Here is an 18,489-nt window from a genome sequence, read left to right on the forward strand (position 1 = left end):
GTCCTCTAACAGAAATGGAGAAATAGGGATGGGGAGGAGTTGGAGATTACAAATTACCTACACAAACACTGAAGACTTCCAAGAACTGCAGGGCACTTGAAGTTCTCCATTTCCCATGTTTCTCTGAAACAGGTTCTCCAATTTACTAGTCAAGAGATCTTCAACAGACTGTTCAACCTAAGGGTTTCAGTTTCCACAACAGCAAAATGGAGGTGTCATATATTTTGTAAAGATAGTGTAAAGCACTTAGGTAAGTAGGTAACAAAACTTAAATCTTTTCAGAAAAAGAAAAAGAAATTCCCTAATCAAAAAATCTTAATAAGGGCTGGAGTGTGGTTCAGTGGTGGAACACTTGCCAAGCAAGCCCAGAATCAATCTGGGCTTGATTCTCATATAAATAAATATAAATAAATGAAGATTCATCAACATCTAAAAAAATATTTAAAATTAAAAAAAATCTTAACAAATTAGAAACAACAGTAGTCCTAAGAAATGAATGTGGTGATTCTAATCAAAGCATTTTTTAGCTGAGCCACTTGTCCAATTAGTTCATTCAGAAAGGAAAAGAATCTCTAAATCTATTCTTGGGCTCTTTGTTTCAATTCACTTGAAGAAACAGAAGTATGAGCCTAGGACATGTCAGATTCCCTCAGATCTACCAGACTAAGTTAGAGTTCACAGAAGCAGGCTCATCTTGCCATCATCCATATATGCTCTAGGCTCCTTGATTTGGAAGGAATCCCAGAAATTCAAATGTATTCATTCTCAGCTGAGGAAAATTAAAGGCCAGAGATGTTAAGTGATTTGTCCAAGATCATAGAATCAGCAGAAGATGACTGCAAATTCATTTTCTGATTTCTAACAGGCCATGTCTGACTGAAAACAAACTCTTGCTTCAATCAGCCAAACCAGTATATATGAGCCAAATTCACAGAATTTAGAATAAAACAAAAGTTTTAGTGATATAATGGCCCCAAACTATATTTCTGTCCATAATACTGCACAGGGAAACAGACACTAAAACCAGATATTCATGAGACATAAATCCTTTAAAAATAAATCGAATGAATTAATTCTGTAGACTCAACTCCTCTTTTTTGCCCTTCTTTCACTTTCTCTCACAAACAGAGGTATTCTCCAAATAGAACAGAACATCTCAGATATGTAACCCATTGGTCTCCTGACTAGAGCTTGGCTAATATTTCTGTGGAACTTACATTCTTTGCTCTGTCAAGCTAAGAATTTTCTGTCTGCCAGCTTTCTGGTACCCTTTGGCAGTTCTCTGTAAAACAGTTGGTCTTTACTGATTCTGGTAACTGAGGCCTTGGATGAGGGTGGGTTAAGGAGACTGAAAAACAAGATTACATAACTCTTTGCTCTAGTCAACTCATTCACTCCACTATTCTCTAAGAATTATCAGTAACTGATCAAAAATCAGCTCTATGTTCATGTTATTTCAGAAACAGAGCAGCAGAAACAAAAATAACTCTTGCTGATGTGGAAATGTTCTATCTTGTTTTCAATTATTGTCAAGCACCAATGGTTTCCTGAACTATTAATGCCACCTGGTGGCCAGGCTAGATACATTAAAGAAATATAAGATCCACATATTTCAGATATTGTACCCACGGTACAAGACATACATGGGCTGGAAACAGTTGATATTCTACTCTATACTGTCAATTTTAAAAAACAATAGACAATTTCCAGTTTCTGGGAAAAATACTAATCAAAGAAAATGAATAAAGTCAAATTTCTTGAAATTCCAAGAAAAATTTCATCTTTCTCTTTCCACCACCCATTCAACAAAAATACTCCACATACCCAACAATTCCATCACTCAATACATGTGCAAAAGGGGCTTTAATTCCGGTGTAAAATCAATTTTATTAAAGATCTTTCCACATGTCCAAAGCAAACAATGAATTCCAAGGAAAAGACCTACATACAGTGAAAACAGAAGTATCCCAGGATGACAAAAAATACATAAAACATGTACACCCATAATCACCGCCGCCTCCGAAAACCTAAAAGGAAGGGAAACCAAGAATGAGGTAAAGGACAGTTGGAAAAGCTGAAGGACAGGAACAAAAGAACATTTAGAGAGGGTTCAAAAGGGGTGGGTTCTTGGGGCTGGGGTTGTGGCTCAGAGGTAGAACACTTGCCTACATGTGCGAGGCCCTGGTTCAATCCTCAGCACCATATAAAAATAAATAAAGGTATTGTGTCCAACTACAACTAAAAAATAAATATTTTAAAGGGGTGGGGGGTTCTTAGGTTAGTATTCTGTATCTTCTTCCCAGGACAAAAGACTAGAAAGACTAGAAGAATGAAACTAAAATGCAATATCAGTTCCCTCAAATGACCCTATAGTATGGAAATTGAATAGGACTATGGGACCTTAGAGATGGAATCCAGAGATCCCTTTTGGAATGATGTGGAGTTCCAGCTTGGGAAAGAAGAAAAAGAAAAGCCTCACTAAGAGATTATGGAAGGGACATTATGGGGGTTGGTGAGATCAGGATGTCAAATCCTGAGGGGTGGCATCCCAATTTCCATTCCCTACCTTGTACTTGATCACGTAAGTACTAGTACTACACTGACCTTTTTTCTTCCGACCTTTCTTGGGTATCTTCTTTCGCTTCTTAACAGGATTCTGATCCTGCAGACAGAGAAGCAAAGGAAAGGCAGTGTATTTCCAAGTGCCAGAATCCCTCCCCAAGTTCCTCATGGTAATAATTTCCAAATATAATTGGCTGAAAGAATGACAGCTGCCTCCTACAACTGTACCTCAACCTCACCTCATCAAGATGAGCAGTTCCTCCTGTCAATGCACTGATGTCACTGAAGTGCGTGAGGGAATGAAGCTGGGAGCTCATGACATTTGCTCGTTTTCGCCGTCCTCTCTCGCGCTTACTGACACTTAAACGCACCATCATGCTTTCTTCGTAGTTAATCCTGTCACAGAAAATCAGACACTGATCCCTACAGACTCAAACCATGGTAGTGGAAAGCTCTATGAGCCTAGTGGCTGGGTTGTGGTTTAGCTGTATGAGCACTCACCTAGCACATGCACCACATAAAAATAAAGGTATTCTATCAACTACAACTAAAAAATATTTTTAAAAAAACAAAACAAAAAAAACCCAAAAAACCACACCAAAACCCTGGGCCTGAGCATTTAACAATCCTAGCTTAAGAGTAGTGAGGAAATTTCATAGCAGATCAACACAGTATTTACTAGTCATACATTACGAATGAAATGTTGTCTGATAGAATTTTGGTACTGGGGATTGAACCTAAGGGCCCTTTACCACTGAGCTACATCCTCAGCCCCCACCCCCTTTTTTTTAGTTGTTGACAGACCTTTTTTTTTTTTTTTTGCAGTGCTAAGAACTGAACCCAGTGCTTCACACATGCCAGGCAAGTGTACTATCGCTGAGTCAAATCCCCAGCTCTCAGCCCTTTTTTAATATTAATTTTGAGAAGGGGGTCTCATTAAGTTGGTGAGGCCTTCACTAAATTGCTGAGGCTGGATTCAAACTTGCAATCCTGCCTCAGCCTCCTAAATCAAGAAAATTCCTTTATTTTAGCTCTGTAAGTAGGATTCGTTCCATGAATGGGCCTTTTCATGCACATCTTTCAATGTAGAGTCTTACATGAGCAAAGTTGATGAGCCTGTATTAAAGTTACAATTGCTTTTCTACTTTTCTTCCCTGAATTTATATAGCATTCTTAATGCCACTATAAAAACCTGCTTTTACTGTCTTCATCGAAAAAGTAAGAATTTTGACAGTGAAATACAGGCTATTAAAGCCCTACATGGAACTACATTTATTCCTCTCCATATAGTATTTGCTTGAGCCTAAACAGAATTGGGGAGAAAAAAAAAAATTATTTCCTACTTCTTATCCCATACTTCAAACTTCTATCATCCCAAATTTTCCACTCCACTTTCTATATGATGTTGGTTGTCTTGGTACCAGAATTAACCACAATTTACCCTAAGTTTGAGAACAGGTCTCTACAGTGGAAATAACTTCTAATTTAAAGAGCTCAGACCTATGTTGGTCCTCTTGACTCTGGCGAGTGACATGAGGATGGCGAGCATCTCGGATTTCCTCTGGAGCATCTGAGTACTGCTCCTTAAGTTCACGAATGACAGAACTGCTCAATGCCCGTCTCTTGGCTCGTTCCAGACGCTTTTTCTCCCGCTCAGCTTCTGTTTCGTCTATTTGATAAAAATCCACAGGTGTTATCCCAGAACAGAGAAAGGGAGAAGAGAAACACAACTCATTCCAAGAAGGCAGCAGTCACAATTCATACCATAATGAACTGGAACCAAGCGCGGTGGTACATATTTCTTGGATACTCCTTTTGTAGATTTCTTTCCTGAAGCCTCAGACTGGCCATCCTCTGTTTCATCCTCCTCTTCATCTTCAGAGCTCAACTACAGAAGAAACAATGTCTGCTAATTTAGGAAGAATTCATAGACAAGTGAGAAGAAACACTCCCCCCTAAAGCTGTAGTAGTACCCTTAGGAGATGACAACAAACACAAGGGGGAAAAGGAACTTCATACTGAAACATTCTAAGGTAAACACCAGAAAATCAAGTCACAGGTGATCACCACAAGGTTCATGTATATATAGCTCCTTCAGAAAAATTAGGAGGATAATGCAACCCTTTACCTTGCTTATCATATTGCTAGGATGAGGCTTAAAACGAAGTGGGTCATTTTCACCTGAAATACAAAACCCCAGAGATTTAAAAGATTTGGAATTTTATGATGATCTCCACGATGTTATGCTGGTCCTCTCACTTACTGAGGCTGCCTGTCACTGCAGTCTTAACCAGTTTGTCAATTTGATACTTCAGTTTTTGGTCCAAAGGACGGAGCTTTTCCAATACCTATAATGCAATAGTTAAAAAGGATTACATTCTTTTCTCCAAATCAAGCACATACATCCCTTGTGTTGGGAGAAAAATACTTTTATTTATTTATTTTTAAAAAATATTTTTGTTTTAGTTGTAGTTGGACACAATATCTTTATTTATTTATTTTTATGTGGAGCTGAGGATTGAACCTCGCATGTGCTAGGTGAGCTCTCTACTGCTGAGTCCCAGCTCCAGCCCCATAAATATATATTTTTTAAAAATGTGGTTTCCTTACTTAAAGAGAGAACATCCACTTAAATGAGAGATACTATGTTAAACTTTAGAATTTAGGATTTAGAAACCTACATTTCCAAGAAGCAAAGGCCTCATACCGTGCGAATTTCTACTAGTCTCAAAACTGCAGCATGTCCCTGAAGAGATCCTCCTGAGGCTTTGTCCAGGATGAGGTGGCTCAAATCCATAAGGTACATGAGCAGCAGCTGATCTTTCACTTCCAAGAAGCTGAGACCCTGAGTTGAACAGTAAGAGAATCAGGAGGAACACTTAGGGCAAGCAAGATAATGATTTCCAAGTTCAAGTTTTTCCTCCATCAGTTCATATAAAGTATCTGGAGTACAGTAATCCCTCCTTAACTGTGGTCTTGCTTTTTACAGTTTCAGTTACTCACAACCAATCACAGTCCAAAAACATTAAGTGGAAATTCCAAAAAGGTAGAATTCATGTTTTAAAATTTATGTCTTAAATAGTCCACTACTGTGTGTAGTATACTGAAATCTTGTGCCATCTTATTCCCTCCTACCTGGGATGTTGAGTTATTCCTTGGTCTAGTGTATTTACAATGTCTGTGCTACTTGCCTATTAGTCACTTGGTAGTGACCTCAGTTATCAGATCAACTGCCATAATCACAGAGCTTTTGTTCAAGTAACCCTTCTTACAACCTCCACATGCAAGAATAATGATGAGGTCTGGGGATGTGGCTCAAGCGGTAGCACGCTCGCCTGGCATGCGTGCGGCTGGGTTCGATCCTCAGCACCACATACCAACAAAGATGTTGTGTCCGCCCGAGAACTAAAAAATAAATACTAAAAATTCTCTCTCTCTCTCTCTCTCTCCTCTCTCACTCTTTCTTTAAAAAAAAAAAGAAAGAATAATGATGAAAAGGGGGCATCAGGCACAAAAAGTGGAAAGACAGATTAACTCTGTAACTATGTGGCAACAGTGTGAGGCCTATAGGGGAAAAAAAAGTAACACAGGACTTGGTACTATCCAAAGTTTAGAGTATCTGCCAGGAGTTCTCAAAACATATCCTGAAGGATATGGAGGGATTACCATAGTTGAAGAAGGAGCTATACCTAAAATTGCCAACAGAGAAAATTATGCTAACACAAAAGAAGCAAAGCTCAGAGAACCACTAGAACAAAAGCAGGAAAATCAATACAGTATCCCTCTAAAAAGGCTGTAACAAAGTTTCTCATCTCAGAGCTATTGATATTTGGAGTCAGTTAATTCTTTGTTATGGAGGCTGTGCTGTTATTGCAGGTTTCCAGAAACTGTCCTTGGCCTCAACTCATTGATGCCCTTTCCCAAAGTAGTAACAATCAAAAATGTTGCCAACTGTAAAATCAAATGTGTTGTCAATTTTTAAATTAACTTATTCTTAATTAAAATAAGTCCTGATTTTTTTTTTCCCGTGCCAGTATTAAATCCAGGGGTGTTCAATCACTGAGCCACATCCTCAGCCTGTTTTCATTCTTTATTTTTGAGACAGAGTCTCACTAAGTTGCTTAGGGCTGCACTAACTGCTGAGGCTGGCTTTTTTTTTTCATACACACACACACACACACACACACACACACACACACACACACACATATTTTAGTTGTAGGTGGATACAATACCTTTATTTATTTTTATGTGGTGCTGAGGCTACAACCCAGTGTCATGCTAGGCGAGTGCTCTACCACTAAGCCACAACCCCAGTCCAGCTGAGGCTGCCTTTGAACTCATTATTCCACTGCCTCAGGCTCCCAAGCCACTGGGATTACAGGTGCACACAACCATGCCCAGTACATACATCACCCTTACAATAAAATTAAAACAAACAAAAAATCTCAAAAGAATGTTATTTCAAAGTATGATTAAACTAACTTTTCATTTTCTTCTTTATGGTTTTATGTATCTCCCAAACTATCCAAATTAAAATTGTATTATAGGGTTGAGGTATAGCTCAGTGGTAGAGTGCTTGCCAGCACACATGAGGGTTAGATCTATACCACCAACAATAAATAAAGTATATAGGCAGAAGATGCTATGTTTATTCTTTAAACAAAATAATGCAATATATGTGAGCATGACTTAAGTTATGGTTATTAAATAAGACAAATGAGTCTTGTGACTGCATAAAATGAAAACTGACAAAGTCCATAGCCTTAAGAAAGCCTGTTTTAGGGCTGGGGCTCAGCAGTAGCATACTTGCCTGGCATATGTGAGTCATGGGGTTTGATTCTCAGTATCACAAATAAATAAATAAATAATAATAAAGGTCTATCAACAACTAAAAATATGTATATTTTTTTTAAAAAGCAAGCCTGTTTTAGACAGCTTAAATATTTAAATAGGATCACAGGTGAAATTCAAACTCAGTTTGACTTACCTGGGTCTTGGGTATCTTTAAATTAACACAACTAATTCTTGTTATTAGCCCCAACATGGTACTGGAGCATGAGTAAAGGATTTAAAGACAAGTTAAGTTTAAATTCTGAATTAGGCATTTGGTAATTAAATATTGGGTAAATCACTTAACCTGGTGACCTCGGACTTCTCATCTAATTTCCTGCCCAAATAATCATAACAAGACACAAATAGCAGAAAAGCAATTTGAACCCTATTAAGCACCTTTGATCCTTGTAAAACTCTTTGCTCATAAAAGAAAATAAATATTTGTTCAATGAATAAACAAATACTGAGTAATCTAAGAGGTATGCTGACAGCCCAGCACTAAAATTATCAAAGTAAGGTACCCAGGACATAAATGGGTAAAATTTGAGAAACAGGCTCTTTTGACAATGCTTGGGCATTGGCACTGTCAAGTTCAAACTGGGGTTATGAGCACAACAGAGAAAATAAAGATATGCAATGAAAAATTGTTTTTAGTCTTTATCTTCCTAAAAATACAAGTCTGCTGTAACTCTCATGCTCAAAATTTTTTCAATGATTCTTACTGACTTATTACAATGACTTATGTTTTTAGTTATCTATGAAATATTTTGCTTAAATATAATTTTAGGTCAAAAGCTCAATATGTAAAACAAGAATTCCAGAGTTGTCCTCCCACACTGACCTAATACCAGAATCTAAATAGGTTCTACCAGACTCTAATTTGAAAACTATTATACTTGAATTTTTAGATTCGCCATTTTCATATTTTAACATCTCTAAAATTTGGATGCATCTTTCAGTCAATAGTATCTTAGCATTGTTACAGATTAATATTCTTTCTTAAGAAGATAATCTCCCCTTATCCACAGGTGATATATTCCAAAATCCCCAGTGGATGTCTCCAATGAGGAAGATAATACTAAATCCTATATACATGGTTTCATCCTATGCACACACACCAATGAAAAATTTTAATTTATAACTTTGGCACGATCAGAAATTAACAACAATTAATAAGATGGAACAATTATAACCACACTATAATAAAAGTTACTTAAAAAGTTTAAGTTATGTCAGAAATTTTTTAAAATATTTTTTTAGTTGCGGATGGGTACAATGCCTTTATTTTTATTTATTTTTATGTGGTGCTGAGGATCAAACCCAATGCCTTACCCACACTACGTGAGCACTCTACCACTGAGTCACAACCCTAGCCCCATGTCAGAAATTTTTCATTTAATATTTTCAAGACCACAACTGACCTTAGGTAACTAAAATTGCAGAGTGAAATTCAGACAAGGGGACTACCATATATAAAATTAAGCAGTTGACCCTAATTAATAGTATCTTTGATCAGATGAAACAAACAGTAACCCCTTCACTGGCCTATAAGGGTCTTCAGAATGACCACTTTTCCAGGCTTACTTCTTATCCCCATCACACATACAACACATGAAATGTATGTTCATCCACAAAAATTACTTACCTCCTCCCCCAGAACATCACCATGCTTTCAGACCTCTGTGCCTTTGTATATGTTTTCTTTGACTCCTATTTACTTCTCAAAAGTCTGATACCTCCTCTGAGAAGCCTTCCTTGATTGACTCCCTCTGCTCTTCTGGAAGTTCTCACTCCTTGGCTGGCATCTCACTTCTCATAACATTGCAATATAAATGCTACTTCTCACATCTATTGCTTTAATTCATCTTCCCCATGAGATTCCAGCACAGAAACTGGATTTTACCCATATTTGAAGCTCTAGCACTCAGGATATAAAACAAACAATAAATGTATGATGAATGAATGATTGAGAACATTAAGTCAGGGGATGTTTACTCTTTAAACACATCTTACCTTCTCTGTAGGATAAGCTCCAGCTCGAACTTTTTTGGTCAGTGCTTGCACTTGTGCAGTTACAGCCACCACCTGAAATTATACCATTAAAACAGATGACTAGGCTACATCAAGTTATGTCTAAACAACCACCTAAAAATTATCTGAAACACTGTTTAAACGACAGTACTATCTTCTCCCCTAGTTCTGGGAAAGAACAGGAAAGATGATTCTGATAGTTCTTCAAAAGTAGAAACAGGGTTAGGGTTGTGGCTCAGTGGATGGGTGCTTGCCTAACTAATACGCAAGGCACTGGGTTCGATACTCACCACCACATAAAAATTAATAAATAAAGGTACTGTGTCCATCTACAACTAAAAATTTAAAAAAACAAACAGGTAGATATTTCTTAAAATTGGGGGGTGGGGGAGCATCCTTATCAAACAATGCTGGAGGGGATGAGAACTGGAACAGTGGTAATGGAGGTAGTATGACTTTACATGTCCTGACTGAACTTATAAAGCACTGAACTATATAAATGAATGTTAGATGGGCACCCAATGTGCAAATCATGTCACATTCTAGTTTTCTTAGCTTTAATAATAAAAGGAACTGACTGTGATGGCTTCTTTTTGAAGTTTCATTCTTTCTTTGGGTGCAAAAATCGATTACTTTGACTGAAAAGGGTTTTGTTAAATTATTTTACCTTTAGGGTATTTGGGAGCATCCAAATATCTGCTCCCAAAACACCAAAGTTTGGAGGTGAGGCACACAATGCCAAAGCCAATTCGTGACTAATCTATTCCAAAGGGACAACACCTGCTCACCTGTTCCTGGAGATTTTTCAGGAGTGTCACGGCACTTGGCACGTCTGACTCCAGCACCTCCTAGAGGAGAGAGTAAAAAATCATGTTTATTTAAGAGGAAGGAAGCAGGGCGCCGGCGCACGCCTATAATCCCAGCGCCTTGGGAAGCTGAGACAGGGGGACCGCGAGTTCAAAGCCAGCCTCAGCAAAGGCGAGGCGCTAAGCAACTCAGTGAGACCCCTGTCTCTAAATAAAATACAAAATAGGACTAGGGCTGGGGTTCAGTAGCGTGTGCCCCTGAGTTCAATCCCGGTACCAAAAAAAAAAAAAACAAAAACTAACGAACATCTGGGGTAAGAAACTTCCCCTCTCCTTCGAACACCTCACACTTTGGGCCTTTTCACCCGGTGCACCGGCAGCCTCGCCTGAAAGCAAATCCTTCATGTTGCTGGAAAGGAGCAGTAACTCCGGCCCTAAATCTCCGAACTATTACTTAGGTGCTCCAGAGAGGCCATTTCCCTGAAGCAACTTTCATCACTACCCTTTCCTGGTGCCAACAGTTTGTTTTGAGCCATTGAAAAGAAAGGAGAAGTCCGCAATAGCCGCTCGAGTAAAAGAACACACCACACTCACCGGCGCCGCCATCTTTGAGAGCCCACCCCTTCCGGCGTCGTATTTCCTGAGCGCTAACATCGGCTTCCTAGACCCGATGGACAACCGCAGCCAATAGGAATAGGCGTTCTCTCACTTCCGTCCTGAACAGGATGGGAGAGAGGCAGGGCCTGATCTAGCCAATGGAATAAAGGAACTGACTAAATTCGTCAGACTCGGGAGGTAATCTACCGACGTAAAGATGGTCTTGGGAAGAAGAATGTGATTGGTAAATTGTGGCGAATAATTGAAACCAAACCAATAAAGACCGCCTTAGTGATTGATTGAAAGTTTAAAGCTCCCAATAGGATAAAGGAGTCAAGTGAGCGAACTGAGAGTGTATTGGCTCGCCGCTGCCGCAGTACCAGTCTTTTTCATGGCATTTTTCTTGTAGTGCCAGGACTGGCTGCTAGGTGGCGGGGCACGGCTTTGCTCTGAGGAATTCACGTTGCGGAGCCGCCATTGCCTGCTGCACTCCCTAGAGACAGTCCTTGTGTGATAATGGAAAGGTCATTCGGTCTCTAAGAGTCTTTTTCATGTGTAAATAGGAGAGTTGGACCAGAGAAGCCGACTGCAAGGACACTTGCCTGCTCCCCTCGTGCGGGCCCGAGAGCGCAGAGGGAAGATGCCAGGGCCCACAGGAGGAGGAATACGTTCCACAAACAAGGAAACAGTTCATACCTACGTAATTTCCCCCTGTCCTACGGGTACGCCGCAGAACTCTCTGCAAACCTAGGTTGTGCATATTTCCTATGCCCCTCATCTTTTCTCAGTATTTCCCAGCTCACTCGCTTCTGGCGGGATCGTGAAGTCCCATCATCTGCATTGGGAAATAAAGCATTAAAAGAGCAGATGATGGCCCTGAGTTTTTTCCCATAGCGACAGTGTAGCCGACCTAGCAATAGAATCAGATCTAACTTGGAGCTGTCTTATGGAATTGAGGAAGGACGAGCCCCCTATCTAGGCAACCCTGTGGGGGAAGTTCTGTTTTCTGAGCTTGCTGGGCTCCGGAAGGCCATGGTGGGGTTAATAGTCTCTGTGTCTCCAGCTCAGAAGCTTGGGGTGCCCTAACGGCGTAGTCAGTAACCAACAGCTTTTGTATTATGAACAGTTTCTATTTCCACAATTCCTCAATCCCATCTAGCAAAATGAAAAATAAGCTTTTCCTCTCCTTAGAACTTGAAATTTTGTTTATATGCATGCATTATGAGTGTTAGTGAGAAATACGAATTTCACTGCCTTGTTTTCTTGTTTGTTTGGGGTGGGGGCATACGGAGGATTGAACTCCGGGGCAGTCCACCCCAGAGCCACATTCTCAGCCCCATTTAATATTTTATTTAGAGGCAAGGTCTCACTGAGTTGCTTAGCACCCCGCTTTTGTGTGTGGGTGCTGGAGATTGAACCCAGGGCATTGTGCATGTGAAGCAAGCACTCTACCTACCTACTGAGGTACATCCCCAGCCCGCGCCTTGCTTTGTGCTGAGGGTGGCTTTGAACTCCAGATCCTCCTGCCTCAGCCTCCTGAGCCGCTGGGATTACAGGCACAGGCATGCCCCACCGCACCAGCTACTGCCTTGTTTTTCTATTATCAAATGCTTATCAACCATACCTAATGTTTTAAGAAAATCTTGGAGTTAAGAATAAACTAAGGATGTGAGGGCGATCTGGCTGCGACATCTGTCACCCCATTGATCGCCAGGGTTGATTCGGCTGATCTGGCTGGCTAGGCGGGTGTCCCCTTCCTCCCTCACCGCTCCATGTGCGTTCCTCCCGAAGCTGCGCGCTCGGTCGAAGAGGACGACCTTCCCCGATAGAGGAGGACCGGTCTTTGGTCAAGGGTATATGAGTAGCTGCGCTCCCCTGCTAGAACCTCCAAACAAGCTCTCAAGAATAAACTAAATCTCAGCAAAACTCCTGCAGATTAAACCAACAAGCAATGCATGCGAGATCATTTTATTTGTCTTCGATTTCTTTCAAAAGTTCCATAAAGTGACCATCATTCATAGTATTTACAAGTACATATATCAATATCCTGGACAAAAAAAAAAAAAAACACTTTTTTTTTTTTTTTTAAATGGGGTTCTCACTACTACCCAGACTGGCCTCAAACTCTTAGGCTCAAGTGAGCCTCCTCTCAACTTTCCCACTGCTAGGACTATAGGCACATCCCAGCCTGAGCAAGTTTAATAGCTTTTTTGAGATTTAACACACACATCACAAAATTTACCATTTAAAGGATACAGTTAAGAGGTTTTTCCTATATTCACAGAGTTGTGCAGATATTACCATAATCAATTATAGAGTATTTTACCACTCCAGAAGAAACCAGTACCCACTAGTAGTCACCCCTCCTTTTTCCCCACCCCTTCCCACGCCAGCTCTGAACAACCACTAATCTACTTGGTTTTCCTATAGACTTACCTTTTCTGGATATTTCTTTAACATGAAATTGTGCAATATAAAGTCTTTGTGACTGGCTACTTTCACTTAGCATATTTTCAAGGTTCACTCATATTGAAGCACATATCAGAATGTTATTCCTTTTTTATTAATGAATACTTTTTCATTGTATGGATATACCACATTTGATTATCCATTCATCACTTGATGGACATTTTGGTTGCTTCCAAGATGGTACTGGAGAGAAGAATATGAATATTTTCACTATCATGACTAGTTCTGCTATGGCAATTGTATATAAGTTTTTGTAGGGACATGTTTCTTTTGAGTATATTTTGAGTATATAAATAGGAGTAGACCTCAGCATATACTCAAAGGACTTAAAATCAGCATACTACAGTGACACAGCCATATCAGTGTTTATAGCAGCTCAATTCACAATAGCTAAACTATGAACTAACCTAGGCAACCTTCAACAGATGAATGGTTAAAGAAAATGTGTTACATATACACAATGGAATATGACTTAGCCATATAGAAGAATGAAATTATGGCTTTTTCTGGTAAATGGATGGAACTGGAGACTATCATACTAAGTGAAATAAGCAAATCCCAGAAAAACCAAAGGCTGAATATTCTCTCTGATGTGCTGATGCTGAATCACAATAAGCGGACAGGAGTGGAGTGAGAGGAAAAAATAGAAATTCACTGGATTAGACAAAGGGAAATGAAGGGAAGGGAGGGAGGATGGGAATAGGAAAGAGTAGATGAATTGGACGTAAGTTTTCTATGTTCTTATATGAATACACAACCAGTGAAATTCCACATCATGTACTAACCATAAAAATGGGAAGTTATACTTACTCAGAGTATGTATGATATGTCAAAATACATTCTAATATCATATATAACTTAGAAAATACAGTTTTTTAAAAAATTAAAAATTCTAAATAAATAATAGGGGTGGAGTTGCTAAATCATATGGTAACTCTATAGCCATTTTAGAACTGACAGACTAAAACAGAACTGCACCATTTTACACTTTCACCAGCAATAAATGGACTCCAATTTTCCTTGCCAACACTTGTTTTTGTTGTGTGGTCCTGGGGATTGAACCCAGGGCATTGTGCATGTGAGGCAAGCACTCTATCAACTGAGCTCTGTCCCTAGCCCTTGCCAATACTTGTTATAATCTGCCTTCTAAATCATAGCTACCATGATGAGTATGAAGTAGTCTGTGGATTTGGTTTGTATTTCTCCAGTGGTAAACAATGCTGAACATATTTTCATGTGTTGATGGGCCTCTTGCATGTCTTTGAAAAAAATGTATAGTCAGGTCATTTTCCCATTTTTAATTGAGTTATTTATAATTTTATTATTTTATCATTGTTTTTATATGTTCTGGATGCAAATCTCTTCATAAACAAATGATCTGCAAATATTTTTCTTGTGGGTTGTCTTTGTACTTAATGGTGTTATTTGAAACAGAAAAGTTTTTCATTTTTCATATTGGTGAAAAATTATTATTTTTTGAGTTGCTTGTGCTTTAATGTCACATCTAAGAGAATGTTACCTACTACAAGTTCATGAAAATTTGTGCTTATGTTTTCTTCTAAAAATTGAGGTTTTACACTTAGTATTTGATTCATTTTGAGATAAATTTTATGCACCTTGTGATGTAGAAGTTCACCCTCACTCCTTTGCATGTTAATATCCAGTTGTCCCAGTTGTTGAATAGACTATTCTTGGGGCTGGGGATGTGGCTCAAGCGGTAGCGCGCTCACCTGGCATGCGTGCGGCCCAGGTTCGATCCTCAGCACCACATACCAACAAAGATGTTGTGTCCGCCAAGAACTAAAAAATAAATATTAAAAATTCTCTCTCTCTCTCTCTCTCTCTCTCTCTCTCTCTCTCTCTCTCTCTCTCTCTCTCTCCTCTCTCACTCTCTCTTAAAAAAAAAAAAAATAGACTATTCTTTCCCTGTTGAAATTATCTTGGCACCTCTCCGCAAACTCAAGTGATCGTATATGTACAAATTTATATCTGGATTCTATATTCTATTTCATTGATCTATATTTCTTTCCTCATACCAATAGCACACTATCTTAGTTTCTGTACCTTTGTAACTAGCTGGGCCTAGTGGTGCACACCAGTAATGCCAGTGACTCAGGAGACTGAGGCAGGAGGATCACAAGTTCAAGGCCAGCCTCAGCAATTTAGCAAGGCCCTGAGCAACTCAGCAAAACTCTGTCTCAAAATAAAAAATTAAAATAAAAAGGAATGGGGGTGGAGCTCAGTGGCAAATCACATCTGGGTTCAATCCTTAGTATGAAAAACAAAGACAATCATAAATGAAAAAAATCAGGTAAAAGGGCTGTGGATGTAGTTCAGCAGTAGAGCATCCCTGGGTTCAAGTCCCAGTACCAAAAAAAATAAATAAATAGATCAACCAATATGTAAATAAATAAATAGTGTAACAATTGTCCACTTTATACTTTGAATATAAGTTGCTGTTCTGCCACTGCAACTTATTTTTTTTTAAATTTATTTTTATTTATTTATTTAAAGTCATCATTAACTTTCTTCTTTTTTTTTTTTTTAAAGAGAGAGTGAGAGGGGGATAGAGAGAGAGAGAATTTTAACATTTATTTATTTTTTCTTAGTTCTCCGTGGACACAACATCCCTGTTTGCATGTGGTGCTGAGGATCGAACCTGGGCCGCACACACACTAGGCGCGCTACCGCTTGAGCCACATCCCCAGCCCACTGCAACTTATTTTTAAAATGGACATATTTTTTTCTCTTCCTCTCTCCCTGTTCCTCCTTAATCTCTCCCCCTCTCTAATCTCAGGGAAAACAGGATTACCTTTCTTCCCCATCCTAGGCAGATTTATCTGTCCCTAAGTACACATCCACCATAGGGTCAAAGTAATCCAGACTTTGGAGATGGTACCAGATGATCTCAGAAATGACTCTCCCAAATTAGCAAGTGAATTACAACTCAGACAGAGAACACATGGAATGTAGCCTTTGAATCACCTCTTTAAAAGAGCCCTGTTTTTTTTTTTTTTTTTTTTTTAAGAGAGAGTGAGAGAGAGGGGGGGACAGAGAGAGAGAGAGAATTTTAACATTTATTTATTTTTTCTTAGTTCTCGGCGGACATAACATCTTCGTTTTTTTTTTTTTTTTTGTATGTGGTGCTGAGGATCGAACCCGGGCGGCACGCATGCCAGGCGAGCGCGCTACCGCTTGAGCCACATCCCCAGCCCCTAAAAGCGCCCTGTTTTAGAACAAATTAATTATTTTTAAGCCCCTTGTTCCTGGGGGATGGCCAGAATCACAACCTTTGGGACAGGAGTCCCCTGTGTTTCTCCTTTGCAAAGCCATAAACTGTCTTTTTCCTTTTTCTCCAAACTGTGTCCTTGTTATTGGATTGGCATCAGGAACAGGGGACGAGCTTTTGGCAACAACACTGCCTTCTCCTCTGCGTTGACAAATCTCTGCCTCTGGTGTTTTTTGTTGTTATTTTGTTTTTCTGTGTTACTGGGAATTGAATCCAGAGGTATTATACCACTGAGCTATACCCCCAGCCCTTTTTATTTTTTTTATTTTGAGAGAAGGTCTTTCTAAATTGCCTGAGGCTGGCCTTAAACATGTGATCCTCCTCCTGCCTTAGCCACTCAAGTTTCTGGGAATATGGGCATGTATCACCACATGCAGCTCTGCCTTTGTTTTGTTATTGTTGTTTTTGGTATTAGGGACTAAACCACTGAGCCACATCCCCAGCCCTTTTTCAATTTTTTTATTTAGAGACAGGTTCTCATTTACTTACTCAGGACCTTACTGAGGCTGGCTTTGAACTTGCAATTTTCCTGCTTCAGCCTCTGGGATTACTGGAATTACAGGCATGTGCCACCAGACCCAGCCAGTTTCTTGTTTTAAAATTCCAGTAAATTTATACTTTTAACCTACTATTGTAGCAGGGGTTCACTTGATGTTTGACTATATCCCTTGTAGCTTTGAAAGGTACTTTTTTTTTTTTTCTTTTTCCCAATCTTCTTTTAGGGAAAACTTCTCCTTTCTTATCTCCCCCTCCCTAACCTCTTTTTCTCTGACTCATCTGTATAACTCTGTTCCTGCTGATAGTCAGAATCACAGTCTTTAGGACAGGAGTCCCCCACTTTTCTCCTTTGCTAGCAAAGCAATAAACCTCTCTCCTTTTTCTCAATGTAACAGGGTTTCACTTGATGCTTTGACTATATCCCTTGTGGCTTTGAAATTTACACATTTTTTTCTTTTTCTTTTTTAATATATCTTTTTTTTTTTTTCCTAAGTGGTGGTGCTGGGGATTGAACCCAGGGCCTTGTGTATGCAAGGCAAGACTCTACCAACTTAGCTATATCCCAGCCCCCTGTTTGTTTGTTTTTTCTTTATCTTCTCCCTAAACTCTTCCTGATCTTCTTTTCCCTAAATTTCTCCTCCTAGATCTTTTCTCGAATCTTCTCCTTCCTGATCTCGCCTCCCTAATCTCATTTTCTCTCATCTCTATAAAAGCCCCCTATTCCTGCTGATGGGCAGAATCACAGCCTTGGGGATAGGAGTCTCCTGTGCTTCTCCTTTACTAGCAAAGCAATAAACTTTCTTTTTTCTTTTTCTCAAAATCATGTCCTTGTTATTGGAGTGGCATCTGGAGCAGGAACCAAGCTTTCGGCAACATCAAGACCTTGTCTTCATTATTGGATTGGCTTCAAGGACAGGGATCAAGCTTTCCATTACAACATGACTAGAGCACCATCCATTTTGATAGAAACTAAATTTTTTATGTTACATTTTTTTTAATGCCATGAGTTTGATTTTAGTGGGAGGAAGTCACAAACTGAGAGCACTTCTTGAGAACTTGTTTGGAGGTTCTAGCAAGGGAGTGCAGCTACTTTATACCCTTAAACAGGAAGGTCCTCCTCTTCAACCCAGTGCAGGTCTTCAGGAGGGACACACATGGAGCAGTGAGGGAGGAAGGGGACACTCCCCTAGCCAGTCAGATCAGCCAAATCAACCCTGATGATCAATGGATGACAGATGTTGCAGCCAGCTCACCCTCACATCCTGACAGCATTTCTTTATAAATTTAGAAGTCCTTTGACACAAAAAAGAAACAGCAATCTATTAATTGGGCAGTGTCTCTTAAATTGCAGGACTCATCTAAAGCTAAAGTCTAAGGAGTCTGAGGCAGGAGGATTGAAAG

At 39.4% G+C, this 18,489-nt stretch overlaps 1 protein-coding gene across 3 annotated transcripts; it reads right to left on the minus strand.

Moving 5' to 3' along the window:
* Positions 1–1,862: 1,862 nt before the first annotated feature.
* Positions 1,863–10,913, minus strand: Ngdn (neuroguidin). 3 transcript variants are annotated; one of them, XM_005338754.4, is made up of 11 exons: positions 10,830–10,913; positions 10,218–10,277; positions 9,412–9,483; positions 5,270–5,407; positions 4,826–4,910; positions 4,691–4,743; positions 4,327–4,450; positions 4,063–4,231; positions 2,802–2,958; positions 2,605–2,662; positions 1,863–2,027 (listed from the first exon to the last, which is right to left on the minus strand). In XM_005338754.4, the coding sequence occupies exons 1-11, from the start codon at positions 10,887–10,889 to the stop codon at positions 2,008–2,010; spliced, it is 996 nt and encodes a 331-aa protein (XP_005338811.2). In that variant the 5' UTR covers positions 10,890–10,913; the 3' UTR covers positions 1,863–2,007. The 3 variants fall into 3 exon arrangements, with proteins under 3 accessions (XP_005338811.2, XP_040130613.1, XP_021591254.1); XM_040274679.2 differs by having other exon boundaries at positions 10,821–10,856; XM_021735579.3 differs by lacking the exon at positions 10,830–10,913 and adding an exon at positions 10,584–10,743.
* Positions 10,914–18,489: the final 7,576 nt, after the last annotated feature.

Source organism: Ictidomys tridecemlineatus, chromosome 5, assembly GCF_052094955.1.
Source record: "Ictidomys tridecemlineatus isolate mIctTri1 chromosome 5, mIctTri1.hap1, whole genome shotgun sequence".
Classification (NCBI taxonomy): domain Eukaryota; kingdom Metazoa; phylum Chordata; class Mammalia; order Rodentia; family Sciuridae; genus Ictidomys; species Ictidomys tridecemlineatus.

Excerpts from the sequence above, each read along its gene's own strand:
- Ngdn (XM_005338754.4), bottom strand. The coding sequence starts at position 10,889 with ATGTTAGCGCTCAGGAAATACGACGCCGGAAGGGGTGGGCTCTCAAAG. Across the intron at positions 9,484-10,217 it reads TGAAAAATCTCCAGGAACAG|GTGGTGGCTGTAACTGCACA; the intron begins GTGAGCAGGTGT and ends GTATAATTTCAG. Across the intron at positions 4,232-4,326 it reads CTTGGTTCCAGTTCATTATG|ACGAAACAGAAGCTGAGCGG; the intron begins GTATGAATTGTG and ends TTTATCAAATAG.